The sequence below is a fragment of the Callorhinus ursinus genome, unplaced genomic scaffold (genome assembly GCF_003265705.2).
Source record: "Callorhinus ursinus isolate GAN/ISIS: 27379988/994484 unplaced genomic scaffold, GSC_fseal_2.0 scaffold6, whole genome shotgun sequence".
Taxonomy (NCBI): Eukaryota; Metazoa; Chordata; class Mammalia; order Carnivora; family Otariidae; genus Callorhinus; species Callorhinus ursinus.
The window spans coordinates 2235622-2251315 of NW_027397068.1; the positions used below are offsets into that span (position 1 = coordinate 2235622).

The 15694-nt window shown below is 32.5% G+C and overlaps 1 protein-coding gene across 3 annotated transcripts in view; it reads right to left on the reverse strand.

Moving 5' to 3' along the window:
- PHIP (PHIP subunit of CUL4-Ring ligase complex) overlaps positions 1-15694 on the reverse strand; it is a 134734-nt gene that overhangs the window by 74849 nt on the left and 44191 nt on the right. For all 3 annotated transcript variants that reach the window (XM_025858872.2, XM_025858481.2, XM_025858473.2), the window contains exons 8-15: positions 9622-9843; positions 9250-9350; positions 4779-4849; positions 3294-3394; positions 3160-3200; positions 2304-2402; positions 1390-1543; positions 827-961 (exon numbers count right to left, since the gene is read on the reverse strand). In XM_025858872.2, coding sequence (XP_025714657.1) covers positions 827-961; positions 1390-1543; positions 2304-2402; positions 3160-3200; positions 3294-3394; positions 4779-4849; positions 9250-9350; positions 9622-9843 — 924 coding nt within the window. The remainder of the gene's footprint in view (positions 1-826; positions 962-1389; positions 1544-2303; positions 2403-3159; positions 3201-3293; positions 3395-4778; positions 4850-9249; positions 9351-9621; positions 9844-15694) is intronic.

Below are 15694 nucleotides of genomic sequence, written 5' to 3' on the forward strand. Positions count from 1 at the left end.
AATAGTAGAAATACAAGTTTTTCTTTATTTTGTTGAAAGGTATCCCTGATATATAGGAAACAGATTTAAAAATACGTGACTGTATAAACAGCAGTATTTGAGGAAAACTTTATACTTCATATAGTGGTTACACAGACATGGTACCACTGCACAGTAATCTGTATGTGATATTAAACCACTACAATTCCAATACTCAAAAAAATGTACTAAAAATCTACCTAAGAAGCAAAATGTAGAGGGGAAAGGGCTTGCACACAATAAATATCTAACATACTATAATTTGATAAAAGACAAGAATGCCTTTAATTTTAAAATGGGTGTATTAGGAGGGGGGCGCCTGGCTGGCTCAGTTGGAAGAACATGAAACTCTTGATCTCAGGGTCATGAGGTTGAGACCCACGTGGGTGTAGAGATTACTTAATAAATAAAACTTTAAAAAATAAGTAAGTAAAATGGGTTTACTGGAATCAGTTCCTGCTGTACAAGAGGAGTTTTGAAGTACAATAACACAATACAAATATTCAGAATTTCTTCACATGGTTTTCCAAAATTCTTATCTATATTATATCTTCATACTTGCGAGTTTCTCAAGTACCACTGTTAAAACTACTTTAAAAACCAAATTAGTTATCACCAATATAACTGTATTGTAATACACACAATTTTCTTTTAAATTTAAGTGTACAATACAGAACTCTTTCTCAAACTTACAGGCAAAATAGCGTCTAAACAAGACTCCTAAGTGGATTTCCTTTGTGATATGCAGAGTACCTGCAAGCAGTCCCCAAATCTTTAACAGCTATAAAATGAAGAGACTGATAATTACCATATTGAAATAAGATCGAATTTTGACTCCTCTTGCCAGATCCCACACTATCACGTTTCCATCGTGACCAGCAGAAAAGAGAACTCTCGGATCGAATGGGTGTGGCTCAAGGACAAATACCTCATCTTCATGACCCTGAAATATTTTTGAAGTGGCAAAGAATTACAAATTCAAAAAAAGGAAATTCAATCAAGCATCAATATGGCAACACTTCTAGAATTTGAAATCTAAGAATTAATGAAGTAGCAAAAATCTTCAAATTTATCAATGTATAATAATGAAGCTGAGCTAATACCACCAATCAAGGCTTTGCTATCATTTGGTGAAACCTGAGAATAATATTGATGCAGCCCTACATACTAAATAACAGCAAGGATCTAGAGTTCCAAGCCAAACCAGTTTAACTACATTTTAAAATTATTTCTAATCTCCCACAAAGACCTATTATCCATCTAGCAAGATTTTTAAGCTAACTTCTTAAAAAGACTTTACTTCTCAATGAAAATAGTCCATTCTATAATTAGCTTCATTATGCCAAATAAAAATGAGTCTTTTTTTCTCACCATCAGGACATGAATTAGTTGACCGGTGTAAGAATTCCAAACTTTCAGAGTCATGTTATTAACGGCAGTTATAACCGTATTGTCATGTCGATCCCAAGCTACCATAGTTACTTTCATTTTTGTGATTTTATCTTCTACTCCTTGAAGGTTTTGGCTGAAAGTGATGGAGGCAGTATTTGTTTACACTGATATTATGTATTAAAATACTAGTATGACAAAAACTTAAATGTGTTTTCTTATAATTTATATTTATATTCATTACATGGATAACTATCACTTAACAGTAATTAATAATTTGAATCAACAAAGAATGAGGGCAAAAATCACTGCAGAGTCAGCAAATCCAGGATTTCAGCACTCCTAAGCCCTTAGTAATAGATGACCTTGAGCATGTTATCAATTAACTCTATCTGGATCCAAGAGTTCTGTGCCATGGCTGCTCACTCTCCATCTTTCACTGCTGCTATCATGCCCTAGAGTTAACTTATTAAGTACTAAAACCAAAATAACAGTTATAAGGTGAAATATAATTTCTCATGGCTGGAGAAAACCATTAGATATACCATATCATCCCTCTGTGACATACTGTATCATCTCTCTCTGACAGATGAACAATACAGTATGTCCCACTTTCTGAAGAAAACTAGCAAAACTTACAAATATTCCTATAGTACTATCATTTCCTTAACAAACCGAACTAAAAAAAGTCATTCATGCAGATTTTCTCATATTTTTGGCAAAAAATAATTTCAGAAATATCCTCTTTCCATCTCCAACAGCATTAATTATTATAGAAATCATTTTTACATGGATTATGACATATGATTTATAGGCTGAGTCACACCAACCTATAATATAGCATACTTTAAATGATCTACCTTTATCTATGTAATATTTCAAATTTGATCTCTTACCCTGCTGGACGAGTAGCCATATCCAACAAAATGCTCTTCCATTCTCTTCGTTTAAATTGCCAAATACGTGCTGTCCCATCACGACTCCCACTTACAAATCTGTATTAAAGGAAGCCCAACCCCCCAAAAAAACCACATGTACTTAACTAAAATGTGTTTTCCCAGAGATATTTTTCAAAATACTAAATGAGAGCATTTATCTTTACTTACACAGCATTCTAATACAATTAAAGACTACTCTGTCCGATATTCTCTGTAAAACTAAGAACTTCTGCAACTTTATGGGCTTTTAAAATTTTATACACATACATTCTAATGTGTTTGGCTAGGTGGCTAGGTCTCAAAATAACATTCAACAGTGATTCAAGGCCACTATTTACTACCTTACAAATAGAATCAGTACTTCCCAATGGAAAAATACTGATTTTCCTCTCAATATTAAAGAATGTGACTTATAAATAGCATTTATAAGTCACTTTCTTTCATTTTAAAATAAGAACCTGGGAAAATTTACACATCATTTAAGCTTATCAACAATAAATAGTTCTGCCTCAAATATTACATTGTTACACATTTCAAAACTCTACTAAAAGTTTCCCTACACTTTGACATATATAGAAAATATAAAGGGTGGATAAAAGTCCCTATTATTAAAAGTGGACAAATTAACTAATACAAGTACAAATAAAATGAGGATGTGCTCAGGCTATAGTCATTTTTTAGTATAACTGGTCAAGATCTTTATTTTAGGTAGCTAGTTTGTATATAATTCTAATTAAAATCTGACTACAAGAAATGTCTTTATTTGAAAATTATAAATTGGAATTAAATTTACAAACAAAAATAATTATTTTACCTGTTGCTAGTGTTGGAAAACTGGATACTGTCAACTTTGTCCTACATATAAGCAGATAAAGAAAGAGAATCCTGAATATAAACTATTAGATTCATTTAAATTGTTCCAATCTAATTCTTTTTACCAGTACTTACAGTATGGAACTCCAATTCTGATATTTTCTCTGGCTGACCTGATCCAAAAAAATAAACCCGAATAATATGATCTGTGCTTCCTGTGGCCAGAAACATTCCACCTGAGGAATAATAGCAAACATTTTTGAGTAAAACATAATTTTAAGATCTTTGAAAATTAAATAAAATGCAAGCAATACTACCATGATATGCACTGATGATTAACATTTTATTCTAAAACACTTCATATTTATCTTAAGTATATAATACATCTAAATCTGAACTTAATGAACTTATAAGTTTACAAACACAGCTTTAACTAGGATGAATTTTTCAATACTTACCGAAGATTTCTATTACAAATGACTTCACTAAGTGATTACACAATTTTATGTTAAAATTGGCAGTCACCCTCCCTAGAAAACATGTCCTTTAACTCTGCTTAAGTCCCTCTCTTGCCACATTTCCTATCTGTTAAAATCCTATCAAACTTTTAGGGCCCAATTTCTTCAGTAGGTCGTCTTTGCAATTCTGCAATTGAATGAGTCTGTTTTCCTCTGAACTCTTACTAACATTTTGTCTTGTAGCACATACATTTTACTTTGCATTATAGTTATTTATATATGCAGTTTACCCTCTATCCTTGGAATCAATACTCTCCCACAGTGTTGGAAACAGTGCTGTATATAACTGCTTACAGAGTACTCTGAAATCATGGATAGTGCCTATAATTGCGTTATTACTAAAAGGAAAATTGTCTTCATGGCAGTAGCAGCGGAAATCTAGAAGTGAGAAATTAAACATGTTTGGATATTAATATAGCAAAAACAGATTTATGTAATTAGTTTGTAATCACCTGTTGAGATACTACTACTATCCACAAGTATGAACTGAAAAGATAAGTAAAACTGGAGGTAAATGTGGAAGGAACTGGTATTAGGAACATTAGGTATTAAATCTATTGATGTTTCATTTTCTCATTATTTCAAATATTCAAATTATAATTTGTTTAAAAAAGATATATCCATTTAAAATGCTACTGCATAAACTCAAAACATAATTGGGGTATCAACATTGTTATATAGCTACCTTTTAAAAAGCAAAGAATTTGGAGCAAAGTAATTAATAAAGACTTACAAATAGCAATCAAATTTCACTTAGCTACAGGATACTTCCAAACTCCATGAAAATATAAAACATATCTAAAATACCTTTCTTCCAATGAGATAACTATTCAAGGATCTATTCTTTAACAGAGTCAATTCTGAAACTTTTTTTCTCTCCTACTAGAGCATTATGGTTCCAAAGAAAATTCTTAGTCATGTGAATACATAAAATAACTCTAGCAAAGTTCAAATATCCCTAATTTATGACCATCCTCTGGTATATGTATGTGAATATGATTTATATTACAACAGCAAATATTTTTCCAAAATTTTATGTGTTCTACTAAAAGCTTCCTAAGGTACAACTTTAAGTGGAAAATTAGGGAGAAAAAAATCTTACCAGCACTAAAAGAAGAACAGATCATTTGAACTCCAGGCCGAGGGCGCTCTGTAAATTTAGCAGGTCTCGGACTAGAATACAAAAAATAAACAATTAAAAATATCCCCAAAGGGATCAGCAAGACCAAAAATGAGCTGTTCAAAAATATAATTACAGAAAGATAAAATTAAATAAGAAGCAACAGATGGCTCCCTTCCTAAAAAACAAGTTGGAAATCATAATGTGTCGTGATTAGCAGATTTTATGGCAACTCTATAGATTCTGTAGGAGCTCGTGATTACACAATGATCCACACATGAAACACTCTCAAAGCCACTGTCACACCAGACATGTAGTAATGAGTCAAATTTTTTGGGGGGGGGTCTCAGTTTTTCAAGTACAACAGCAATGCACAAATACATTAGAAAAATAAGTCATTTATAAACATGAACACACTAGCAAAATAGGTGCTGCCTCTTGTGGCATATATATACCATCAGGTTTAGGTAATAAACTTTTTCAGTATTAGACACTATTAAACATTTCCCTCTGTTTATTGTCTGATGTGCCAAAATACACCTTTTAAGACTCCAGAAAGAATCTTACACTCATCCTAGTGAAAATCTGAAAACTGTTTCAATTTTATGTCAACTATAATGCTCATTCAAAATAGTCATCTACAGAAAATAGTCATCTACACTCAAATATATTTACATTAATTGTATAATTGTGTTACAGATGTCTTATACTTACACTACTGACATTAAATGTTTGTTATACTCAACGATACTAAAGAATGAAAAATTATAGATTTTACACCATACCAGCTCCAATAAATATACAATATATCTGTAATGTTCCAATACAGTGATTTTATTTAAAGCCCTACTTAACATACATTTTGACCTAGTTTTTCTCAGGTTATCGGGGAGAAAAATTCAAAAATAATTACAGCCTCAACCAAAGTGCACTGCATAACGTCTATAATCCATAGCAACTGAATAGAGTGGTTTCAGTTTTGTGATCATGTAAGAAAACACTACAAAATATTTATGATCAGTTATATATTCAAAGCAAGAACAATCTTTCTGATACAGAACACAGCAGTATTTGTTAAAAATTCTTTTAATTAATAAATTTATAAATAGATTTTTAGAAGATTTATTTTAGAGAGAGTGTGTGCACATTTGCAGGGAGACTGGGCAGAGTGGGGTGGGGGGAGGGGGGAGAGGGGGAAGGGGGAGAGAGGGGGAGGGGGGGGAGAGAGAGAGAGAGAGAGAGAGAGAGAGAGAGAGAGAGTGAGTGAGTCCCAGCTATGGAGCCCTGAGATCACAACCTGAGCTGAAACCAAGAACTGGTCACTTAACTAAGCCACCCAGGTGCCCCTATAAATAAATTTTTTAATGTGACATAACAATTCTTCTTATTCACAGGATCTGACATAACTGAGCATGAATAGACAGCTTGGAGAAATAGAAAATTATTAAAACATTCTTACAACCTAAACAATTATTCAGCGTAAAATTTAAGTAACTGTAATTTAAGAATCTGAAATTATAAAGGCAACTAAATGCACTACTTTCATTAATATCTTATGGATCCTAACTCTACATTTTTGTTAATTTTTGGCACAATCATTCATGTAAGTGTTAAGCAACCATTTGGTTGGAACTTACAATCAGAATATGCAAATAATCATACAGATGCCATTTTAAATGGACTTTAATATTTTTAAAGGGAAAAAACAGATACACAGGTACAAATAATTAATTTTTAAATTCACATTTGAGGAAGTATTTTAAGGTAAGATAAGGCCATGGATTCAGACTCTGAGTTCAATTTCCAGCTCTGCCACTTATCAGGTGTATGACTTTAGGCAAGTTAACATTTCTGTACCTCAGTCTCCTCATCTGTAAAATGGGAGTAAAAACAAAACATAATCTTAAGAGTTACTGAGATAATTAAATAAATTTAATCCACAAAGAGTGCTTAGTATGTGCCCAGCGCACTCAATAAGTATTAGTATTATTAATATTTTAATTTACTTCAACCAGTCCTAGATAGTCCATCAATGAATAATTGCTTTTAGTTTGGTACAGTGGTTGAGAGGGGGTTCCAACAGTGTATTTCCAGTATCCACCTCAGTTTTCTCTCCCATCTGTCCTAAAGACAATATTTGTATACCTTCTTCATATGGTTGTCATAAAGATTAACAAGATGACAAATGTAAAGTGCTTAGTACAAGCTTGGCAGACTAGTGCTTAATAAAATTTTATAATCATTATTATCATCTGTATATTTTAGGATTCCCATTCTCCCCTCACATCTAATCTAAATATGCTTGGACAGCTTTCTCAAATCAGAGATCTCTTCAGCCAGCTTCCAAATTACCCAGCCACTCCAGAGTTCCTCATCTACAAAGTAGCATCTGTATTAGTGGGAGTTGTTACCATATGCATAAACACTGTATAAAAGCAAATTTATCAAGAGACTTGGGTTTCCAAAATAGGTTTCATTTACTAATAGAACTGATTTTCTCAATTAATGCAGACTGGGTTGCTGAAGGCACCTCCCCATCAGATTACACAAAAGCATTACAGCGCAATACAATTTTTGCCTTTGATCAGTAATTAAAACCCGTATAAAAATCTACATCATGCCAAAATTTTTGGCAGGTATCTGTCATGACTAAAAATGGAAAGGAAAATAGGTGTCCCAAAGCCTATAACTAAAAAAAATTACTCCTTTATGCCTGACTTTAGATTAAAAGCTTTTAAGGGACAATTATAACAACAAACAGAAAGAATACCACCTCTAAATAACCAGAAAAACTTGTATGTCCAAAAACAGGAAAATCACAAAGCAAAGTATGGAATAACAACTCAGTGGAACATAATGCAGCTATTAAAATTGTTATAAATAACTATGATAAAATGTTAAGGAAAAAAATAGCAGAAAATTATATATACATTTCTCTACTTACATCTACATTAAAAAACACATTTATGTGAAAAAAATGGGTTAGGGTAGTTGGTTAATGGGTGAATCTATGTAAAGGTTCTGAAAAAAAAAATCATTTATATATAATAACTCACTTCTCAAGAATCCAGAAAAATATTATTGTACTTAGCAATGTAATCCTCAAGAAGCACAAAGTGAGAGTTTAATTTTGTAAAAACATTTGAGTTAGTCACGTTTTTCTTCTCTACAAAAACAAAAATGAAAAGATAATGGTATCCCAGTCTGGTCCATTAGGAGGTAAAATATACTCAAAGGAAAACAACAATTAATTATTGCTATTGTCCATACACATCAGTAAAATTTAAACTTTTACCTAAATGTCTACAGAAAATCTTTAATATTTTAAATATTAAGAATACAACTAAAATGAAATCAATCTGCTTTCTCCAAAGAACCACATCTTTGATAAGAATCCTTTTTTCAAATGAAGTAGTTTGTTTTATTATGTTACCCTAGCTGCCATGGCCTCCTAATGCCCTGCCGTAAGAGGCACTCTCCAGGAATGTTAATATTCATGAAGCTTATGTAAACGCTACTGTTTTAAAATAATAAAGACATTCACATATTAAATTACTCAACTTCGGTTTATAATTTATAAATAGAATTCAGATAGAATTATTGAGATATACCTTCTAATCTGAATGATGTTCTACCATGAGAACACAGAGATGACCATTTCAACACTGCAGAACCACTGGATGCACTACTTCCCCATTCACTGACTATCTATGGGGCAAAACGCAGCACTTCCTCTCCCTACTACACCCACTTGAGAGGTGGCATGGCAGAGACAGCTTGGGACCAACAAGCAGAGAAGTGTTGTTCTAATGCTGGCCTTGCCAATGTTTAAAAACTTTTAATTATGGGAATGTTGTTTAACCTTTTTTTGCCTCACTGTCCTTAATAAAAAAAAATACTGTCTAGCCAACTTGTTTTAATAAACCAAGATATTAATACAAGAGAAAGCACAAATGCAAGATGTTATTGTGGGATGGGGGAAGGATACATCTATCTACCTTGATGTAATTTTGTGAATATGTAATCAATTGGTTTTCCTAAGTTTCCTGAGATCTACAATAAAATCTAAAATTTGTAGATGTAATGATAGAAATAATTGCAATTCTTCTAAAAGAACAGCCTTAGGAACTCCTAAGATTATGTTCTCAACACCAGAAGGAGCTATTGAGATGAAACCATGCTATATACAGAAAGGACTGGCAATAAAACAAGTATGTTCTGAAGGAAACGGCTAAGGCTAGCAAAAAGAAAAAAAACAAACCCAAACATGTTAACATAAGAAACTTTCTCTGAAGCATGAAAAAACAAAGGGGGGGGACGGACATGAGGTCAGTGAATGCGTTTTTGTTACTTACTTGAGGAGAATAAATAAATTTCCTATTACTGACTACTTTATACTATTGTAATTTTAACCATTAAACAATTAATTCTATGAAATAAAAGAGCAACTGACTTTATTTTAAGGGTTCCAGCATCCCACAGCCAAAAACAAATAGTGCCATCTGCCCCAGTGGAAGACAGATATCTCTTTGAGCCACTGCACAATGGTGAGAACTGAAAAACAAATGAAGAAAAAAATATCTTTATAAGAGTGACATAATCCAAAAATAAACCCACTTTTACCACATAAATAGCAACTATAAGAACAGAAAACATCCAGAATTAATGAAGGTCATGACTACAATGTTTTTTTAAAGTCCATGTATTTATAAAGAAAGAAGAAATATTCCTTTCTTCATTTTAGTTGGCTTTATTACAAGGGATTATAAAAGTGACTTAAAATTTAAATTATAATCAAGGCTTTTACAAGGATTAAAACAATTACCTGTAGTGATGTTATAGATGCACTGTGGCCCTGAAGAACAGCCAAAGGTGCACACGTTCGAAGACACCAGACTCGGATCATTTTATCACAACTTCCAGCTGCTATCATGGTATTCTCATAGTTTACAGCCATGTCTGATATTTCAGCAGCATGTCCTCTTAAAGTAGCTAATAATCTCCCATCATCTGTTGCCCAGATTTTCACAAGACAGTCATCAGAACCCTTAAAATAAAAATGTGTATTAATGGAATTAACTCTATAAATTTTCATTCAAATTCTGAACAGATATAAGAAACTATCTTTAATGTCCACTTCCCAACAATTACATTTTTAAATACTTAAGTGTAAAATACTTGTTTCAGGAATTTTCCTCCATACAAGGCTATTTTTATTAAATTATTCACTTATAAAAAATGCCTGTGTATCCACCAATCTAACAGGAGAAGTAGGATGTTAACAAAAATGTTTACATATGATCCCTACCCAGCAGCCATGGTAACCTCTATCTGGGATCTTGTGAAAGAATTTGAACTTCTGAAGTAACAAAACAAAATTACAATAGTAGAACAAAAGTAATATACAATAGTGACTAATCCTGTCTATGTTATTATGTTATACAGAAATGAAAGTAAGCTAATTTGGGGTTTTTTCTCCTAGGAAGCTAAAAACAATATATATGAATTTCCCATCGGTGATCTTCAGCTAAATATATTACATATAAAATAACTAAAACCAGTTTTCAAAAAAAAAATTAATTTTATTTGTACGAACGCAATAAAAATACCTAAATCACATTTTTTTAAAAAGATTTTATTTATTTTTTTGACAGACAGAGAGACAGCAAAAGAGGGAACACAAGCAGGGGGAATGGGAGAGGGAGAAGCAGGCTTCCCGTGGAGCAGGGAGCCTGATCCCAGGACCCTGGGATCATGACCTGAGCTGAAGGCAGATGCTCAACGACTGAGCCATCCAGGCGCCCCCTAAATTACATGTTTACTCTGCTATAATAGTTTAAGCTCAGAGAGAAATTGTAAAAGATACAAAAGGTTTTCTATGAATACCTATATTTACAAATAAACATTTGAGTTTCACATAATCAAAAAGAGATTAGAACTTTTAGGCTCTATTATGTTTTCCTTTTCTAATTTTCCTTATTCATTTTATAGCTGTAAATTTATACTCTTTTACCAAACTCTCCCTATTTCCTCTTATTGTTCATTATTTGAAAGGTTTTAAATACACAAAAAAGTAGAGAACAGTGTCACTAGCCTCATACATCCATTTCCCAGATGCAAACTTAACAGGTTTCAGAGGTGGCATGTTACCACCTTCCAATCTAAATCTTAAAAACAAAACAAAAAACTCTTAAATCTGACATTAGAAAGCGGTTAGAAGATCCACAAAAGCGAATGACGCAGATGTGTTATTGCCTTCATACTGATATGACCACACAGTATTAACAGAACAAGTGTATCCTAAACCAGATTCTGCCAATACTACCTAGAATACTTTCAATTAACTCACGTTCTTCTGACTGAGCTTTGAAGCAAATTAAGTGGGTTATCAACCACTAAAGACTAGTAATAAAACTTAACTTTGGTAAATTATCTACATTAAAATCTGGTATTCTTATCACATTCATTTAATCTCAGTTTTTTATCTATAAAACAAGGTTAACTGGATGATCCCTAAGGTTCCTTCTACCTTTAAAATTCAGTTATTCATGCACTCATTTTTTCATTTGCCTTGAGATTAAATACACGCCAAATACCAGAGATACAAAGATGAGATGCAAAGACGTAGTATTCCTGTCCTTAGGAAGCAAGGCAGAAGAGTATAAATTCAATAACATGTCCAAAGTGCTATACTGTTAATCAGAAAAGATCCAAACCAGGGAGCAGTGTGTTTGTCCTAAGAAGTGAAGAAGGATCTGGATCTGGAAAAGAATCCAGAAACAGTGATGTCTGGACAAAGTCTTCTGCGTGAAGAGGCAATGTAGTGTAGTAGCCTCGAGCACAGATTGCAGGATCCAATGTCTCAGTTCATGACCTGTTTAACATGTTTAACATTAACATTGGGCAAGTTACATGTTTCCTATGCCTCAGATTTCTTTTCTATACCTATCTCATAAGGTTGTTGCAAAAACAAAATGAGTAAGTGAGGATGGAGTGCCTGGCATATGATAAGAGCTATGGATTATAACCACTGCTTTTGTTGGTGGTAGTATTCTTACTTTTACTTTAGCAATATTCTTACTATTTTAAAAAAGAACAGAAATATCCCATATGGCTGCTAGAGAGAAAAGTTTGACCAAAGGTATGAAAATGTGAATATGAGAACTGCAAGGAGTCTATATGCTACCACAGTGAAAAGTAAAGGCATGAGGATGAAGTTAGGGAAAGACTGCAAAGGACCTTTTATGGTATACTAAAAGAAATGATGTTTTATAATGGGGATAACTTAAGATTAATATCAGTATCAGGATCAGATTTATGTTTTCCAAAGATCCTGTTGGCATCAGTGTGAATTAGGATAGAAAGTCAGAGGCCATCTGAAAGTTGTTAAAGTAGTACAGGTAGGAGAGATTGAGTGATAAAACTGAGATTATTACAGAAGAGAAAGAGCAAAAGAGATGGATACAATAACTGTTTGGGGAATTAAAGGAATGAGGATTATATTGCGGCTATCTGTGGAAAGTGAAGAAGGAACTGTAACAGACCATGACTTCCAGAAAGCTGATCTGCCTACCACTTGGCACATGGGAATTGCATTAGGCATTTGTTGAATAAAAAAATGGCTTTAAAGCATTTACTTATTTATTAAATTCATTTACTCAACTCCTTCTTAAATTCCACAAATTAAATCAATTTATTCACTTTGTTTATCTTCTAAAAATTAAGGCAGTATTTGGCTCTGATCTAAAATCACAACAAAAATAGGGGTGCCTGGCTGGCTCAGTCAGTACAGCATGTGACTCTTGATTTTGGGGTTGTGAGTTGGAGCCACGAGTTGGGGACAGAGGTTACTTAAAATATAATAATAATAAATAAATAAAGCTTATAAATTCACAACAAAAATAAAATTTTAAGTATGCTAATACTGGTAGAATATATGAAAAAGTAAAATCATGACATCTCATTATGCTTCACAATACTGACAGAATTCATTTTGTTCTCATTTGAACAAGAATTTGCTTTATATTCTACTATAGGTGTTTCACATATTTTTCACGTTAACAGGAAAAAAACAAAAACCAAACACCTTTTAACCAAAATGCCAGGTTTAATGAATAGTAGCAACCTGTGATCTAACACCAGCATTCAGTGACTTTTCACCAAGTAAAATCTAACAAGAAGTCCCATTATATTTGTATTGACTTTATTACTTAGTAATCTCACCAATTTAATATACTTTAATATTTTATAATTTTTCTCTATTTAGACAAGTGCTAAAATAAAACAACACTATGCACATTTTCTCCAAATGTGTATTATTCCAACTGACCTTTGTTTTCCTTCCATTCAACTGCAGGAGAGAAATATTTGACCTTTTAGGGAAATCTTTCTTCACTATTCTCTTCCATGACCTATAAAATAATATGTTGTCCCCACCTTCACTCCTACTCCCCTGAGCTCCTGGCAGAATTTCAAACAGAAGTCAAAAGCATCTTTAGACAATTTCTATTTCATGCATCAATACTTGTGATCACTAATTTATTTTTAAGGGAATGTGAAACTGAAGATGATCTGACAGATTCAACTAAGTTCTTTTAAAATGACTATCAGAAATATAAATACACTATAAACTGAAAAGGACTGCACAAGAAAAATTAAATTTACTGGGAAAACATTTTTGGAGCACTATACATGTGTTTAAATTGAATGTGGAAGAATAAATTAAAAACTGATGAAATATTCTTTAAAAAAAAAAAGACAAAATGTAGAGCAGAATCTGAACAGATGCACTTTCTTTCCCAAGCCTACCTCAAATTTAAGTCAGGTCAGTAACAAACCAAAGAGTAAACACCATAGTATTTCAATCAGGATGTTAAAAAAGTGTTACGGACACTAAAATAAAACCAATACCAATGTTATGTAAATGTGAAAGGGACAAGATGAACAACATAGACATGGGGATTGGCCTTGGCTAGGAGGAATACATAGGCTTCTAAGATGTATGAAGGAGAAAGAGGTATTGTAGAAATAACAATTTTAAAGTAACCAGGAAAGAAATTAGATGATTCCTAACCTTGGCAATAAAACAAATATCTGAGGATTATTTCCTAAAATGGGAGAAGGGGGAAACAGAAGAAAGGAGCCAAAAAAAAAGTGAATAAAGTTCAGAAATAAAGTGGGATGAGAGCAATAAGAAAAAAGGAAAAAAATCTGTGAGCAAAAGTGAAAGTTCTGCTAAAATTAGATAGCATGATTTTAGAAAAACCACAACTGACAAGTTTTTTCAGCAAAGCTCCAATGCCTAGGGGAAAACAGAGTAGTCATTTCTCTTCAATTATCTAAATATTGCTCTTAGGACTGGAAAAGTGAGAAAAGCTGGAAGTTTATTTCCACTTTAAGTGGAAATAACAAGAAATTAAGCTGGAAAGGTTTTATCTGAGGAAGATTAATAGAGGGTTTTAGATACTGTTAAGATGTTTGGATTTAACCCAGTGAGACAGCTACTGAATTTTAAGCAGACAAGACTTGGTTACTATAGTTATTTTTAGCCACAATTAAGTTTGAAGAAATATATGAGCTAGATGCAAAACTGAAAATGCTTTTTTGGAATTCATTTTTAAATCAAATTTAAATTATTAAACTAGTGTTCAACGCCAAGCAAACATAAGACAGCAGTGTATCACTAGTTTCACTCTTCAATAATGTAAAATTGTCATAATTATTATGAAAGTGTGCTCAATGTTATCATTTGTCAAACTTGCATAAAAAAATCAGAAAAAAAAATCACAATGAAAAGAATGTATACCTTTAGCTTACTTAAATCTCCAAATAAAATGTGACACCAAATTTTCAGCGATTTTTTTTTTTTAATGTGAAGACATCATTGTCAATGCAAGGATAAAGCCAAAGAAGCAAAACAATTACCTTATCGCTATTCTGAAAAAACAGCAGTATAGGTATTATTTATGAAAAGGCCTGGTAAGAAAGAGTGGACTTCAACAAAACTTAGATTTGCCTAAACAGAATTTAGCTTGAAGTACCCTATAAATTTGTTTATTCCACTGCCACACTTAAAGAAGCCACACACACAATAAAACTGCAAACCTTTAAAATAATCAATGTGCTCTGTCACTTAGGACAGAGGAAGAAAATGGAAGCAGACATTACACTTAAGAATCATTGTTTTTTTTCTTTTTTTTTCTCTCTCTGTGCTCTTTCTTTCTTAAACTTTTAAGGATTAAGTAGACTACGAAGATAGTGACAGCAAGGACCTTTCCTTCCAGCTTGCAAGAGGATCTCTTACACTGTGGGTTAATTCCTTTTTTTTTTTTAAACAACAAACCCTATTTTGTGAATTCCTCTTGGAATCCTCAAAGTTTCATCAAAATAAAAAGTTTAAGAGGTAAAATATAGATAGATAAAAAACAAATATGGACATTCTCCTTAAGTAAAGCCCAGGGAATGTCTGGTACACATTTGGCTTTCGTATCCTGGTAACGAAAAACTCCACAGATCTCTGTGACATGGCTTTCTACTTTGTCATGGACTTAAGTATTAAAATTGTCCTTAAAATCTAGAAAAAAATGTCCTGCCTAATGCTATGAAAACTTTATGAAACAACTTTAGTGACATACTGGGCTTTGAATCACTTAAATTCTATGCAGAAACTAAAGCAGAACCTAAAGTCTACACTCCCCAAATTTAAGTTTCTGGAAGGCAAGTTTTAAAGGCTAAACTGAATTATTTATTTTTATAATTATGTATTTGCTTATTTAAAATAAAAACCAATCATATAAGCCACATGATTAGAAATGTCAACTATGTGAACTATTCAATGATGAAGAAAGTACTTTACAGGATGGAACAGTAAATGTCAAAGAATGGTTGACTTCTGCAAG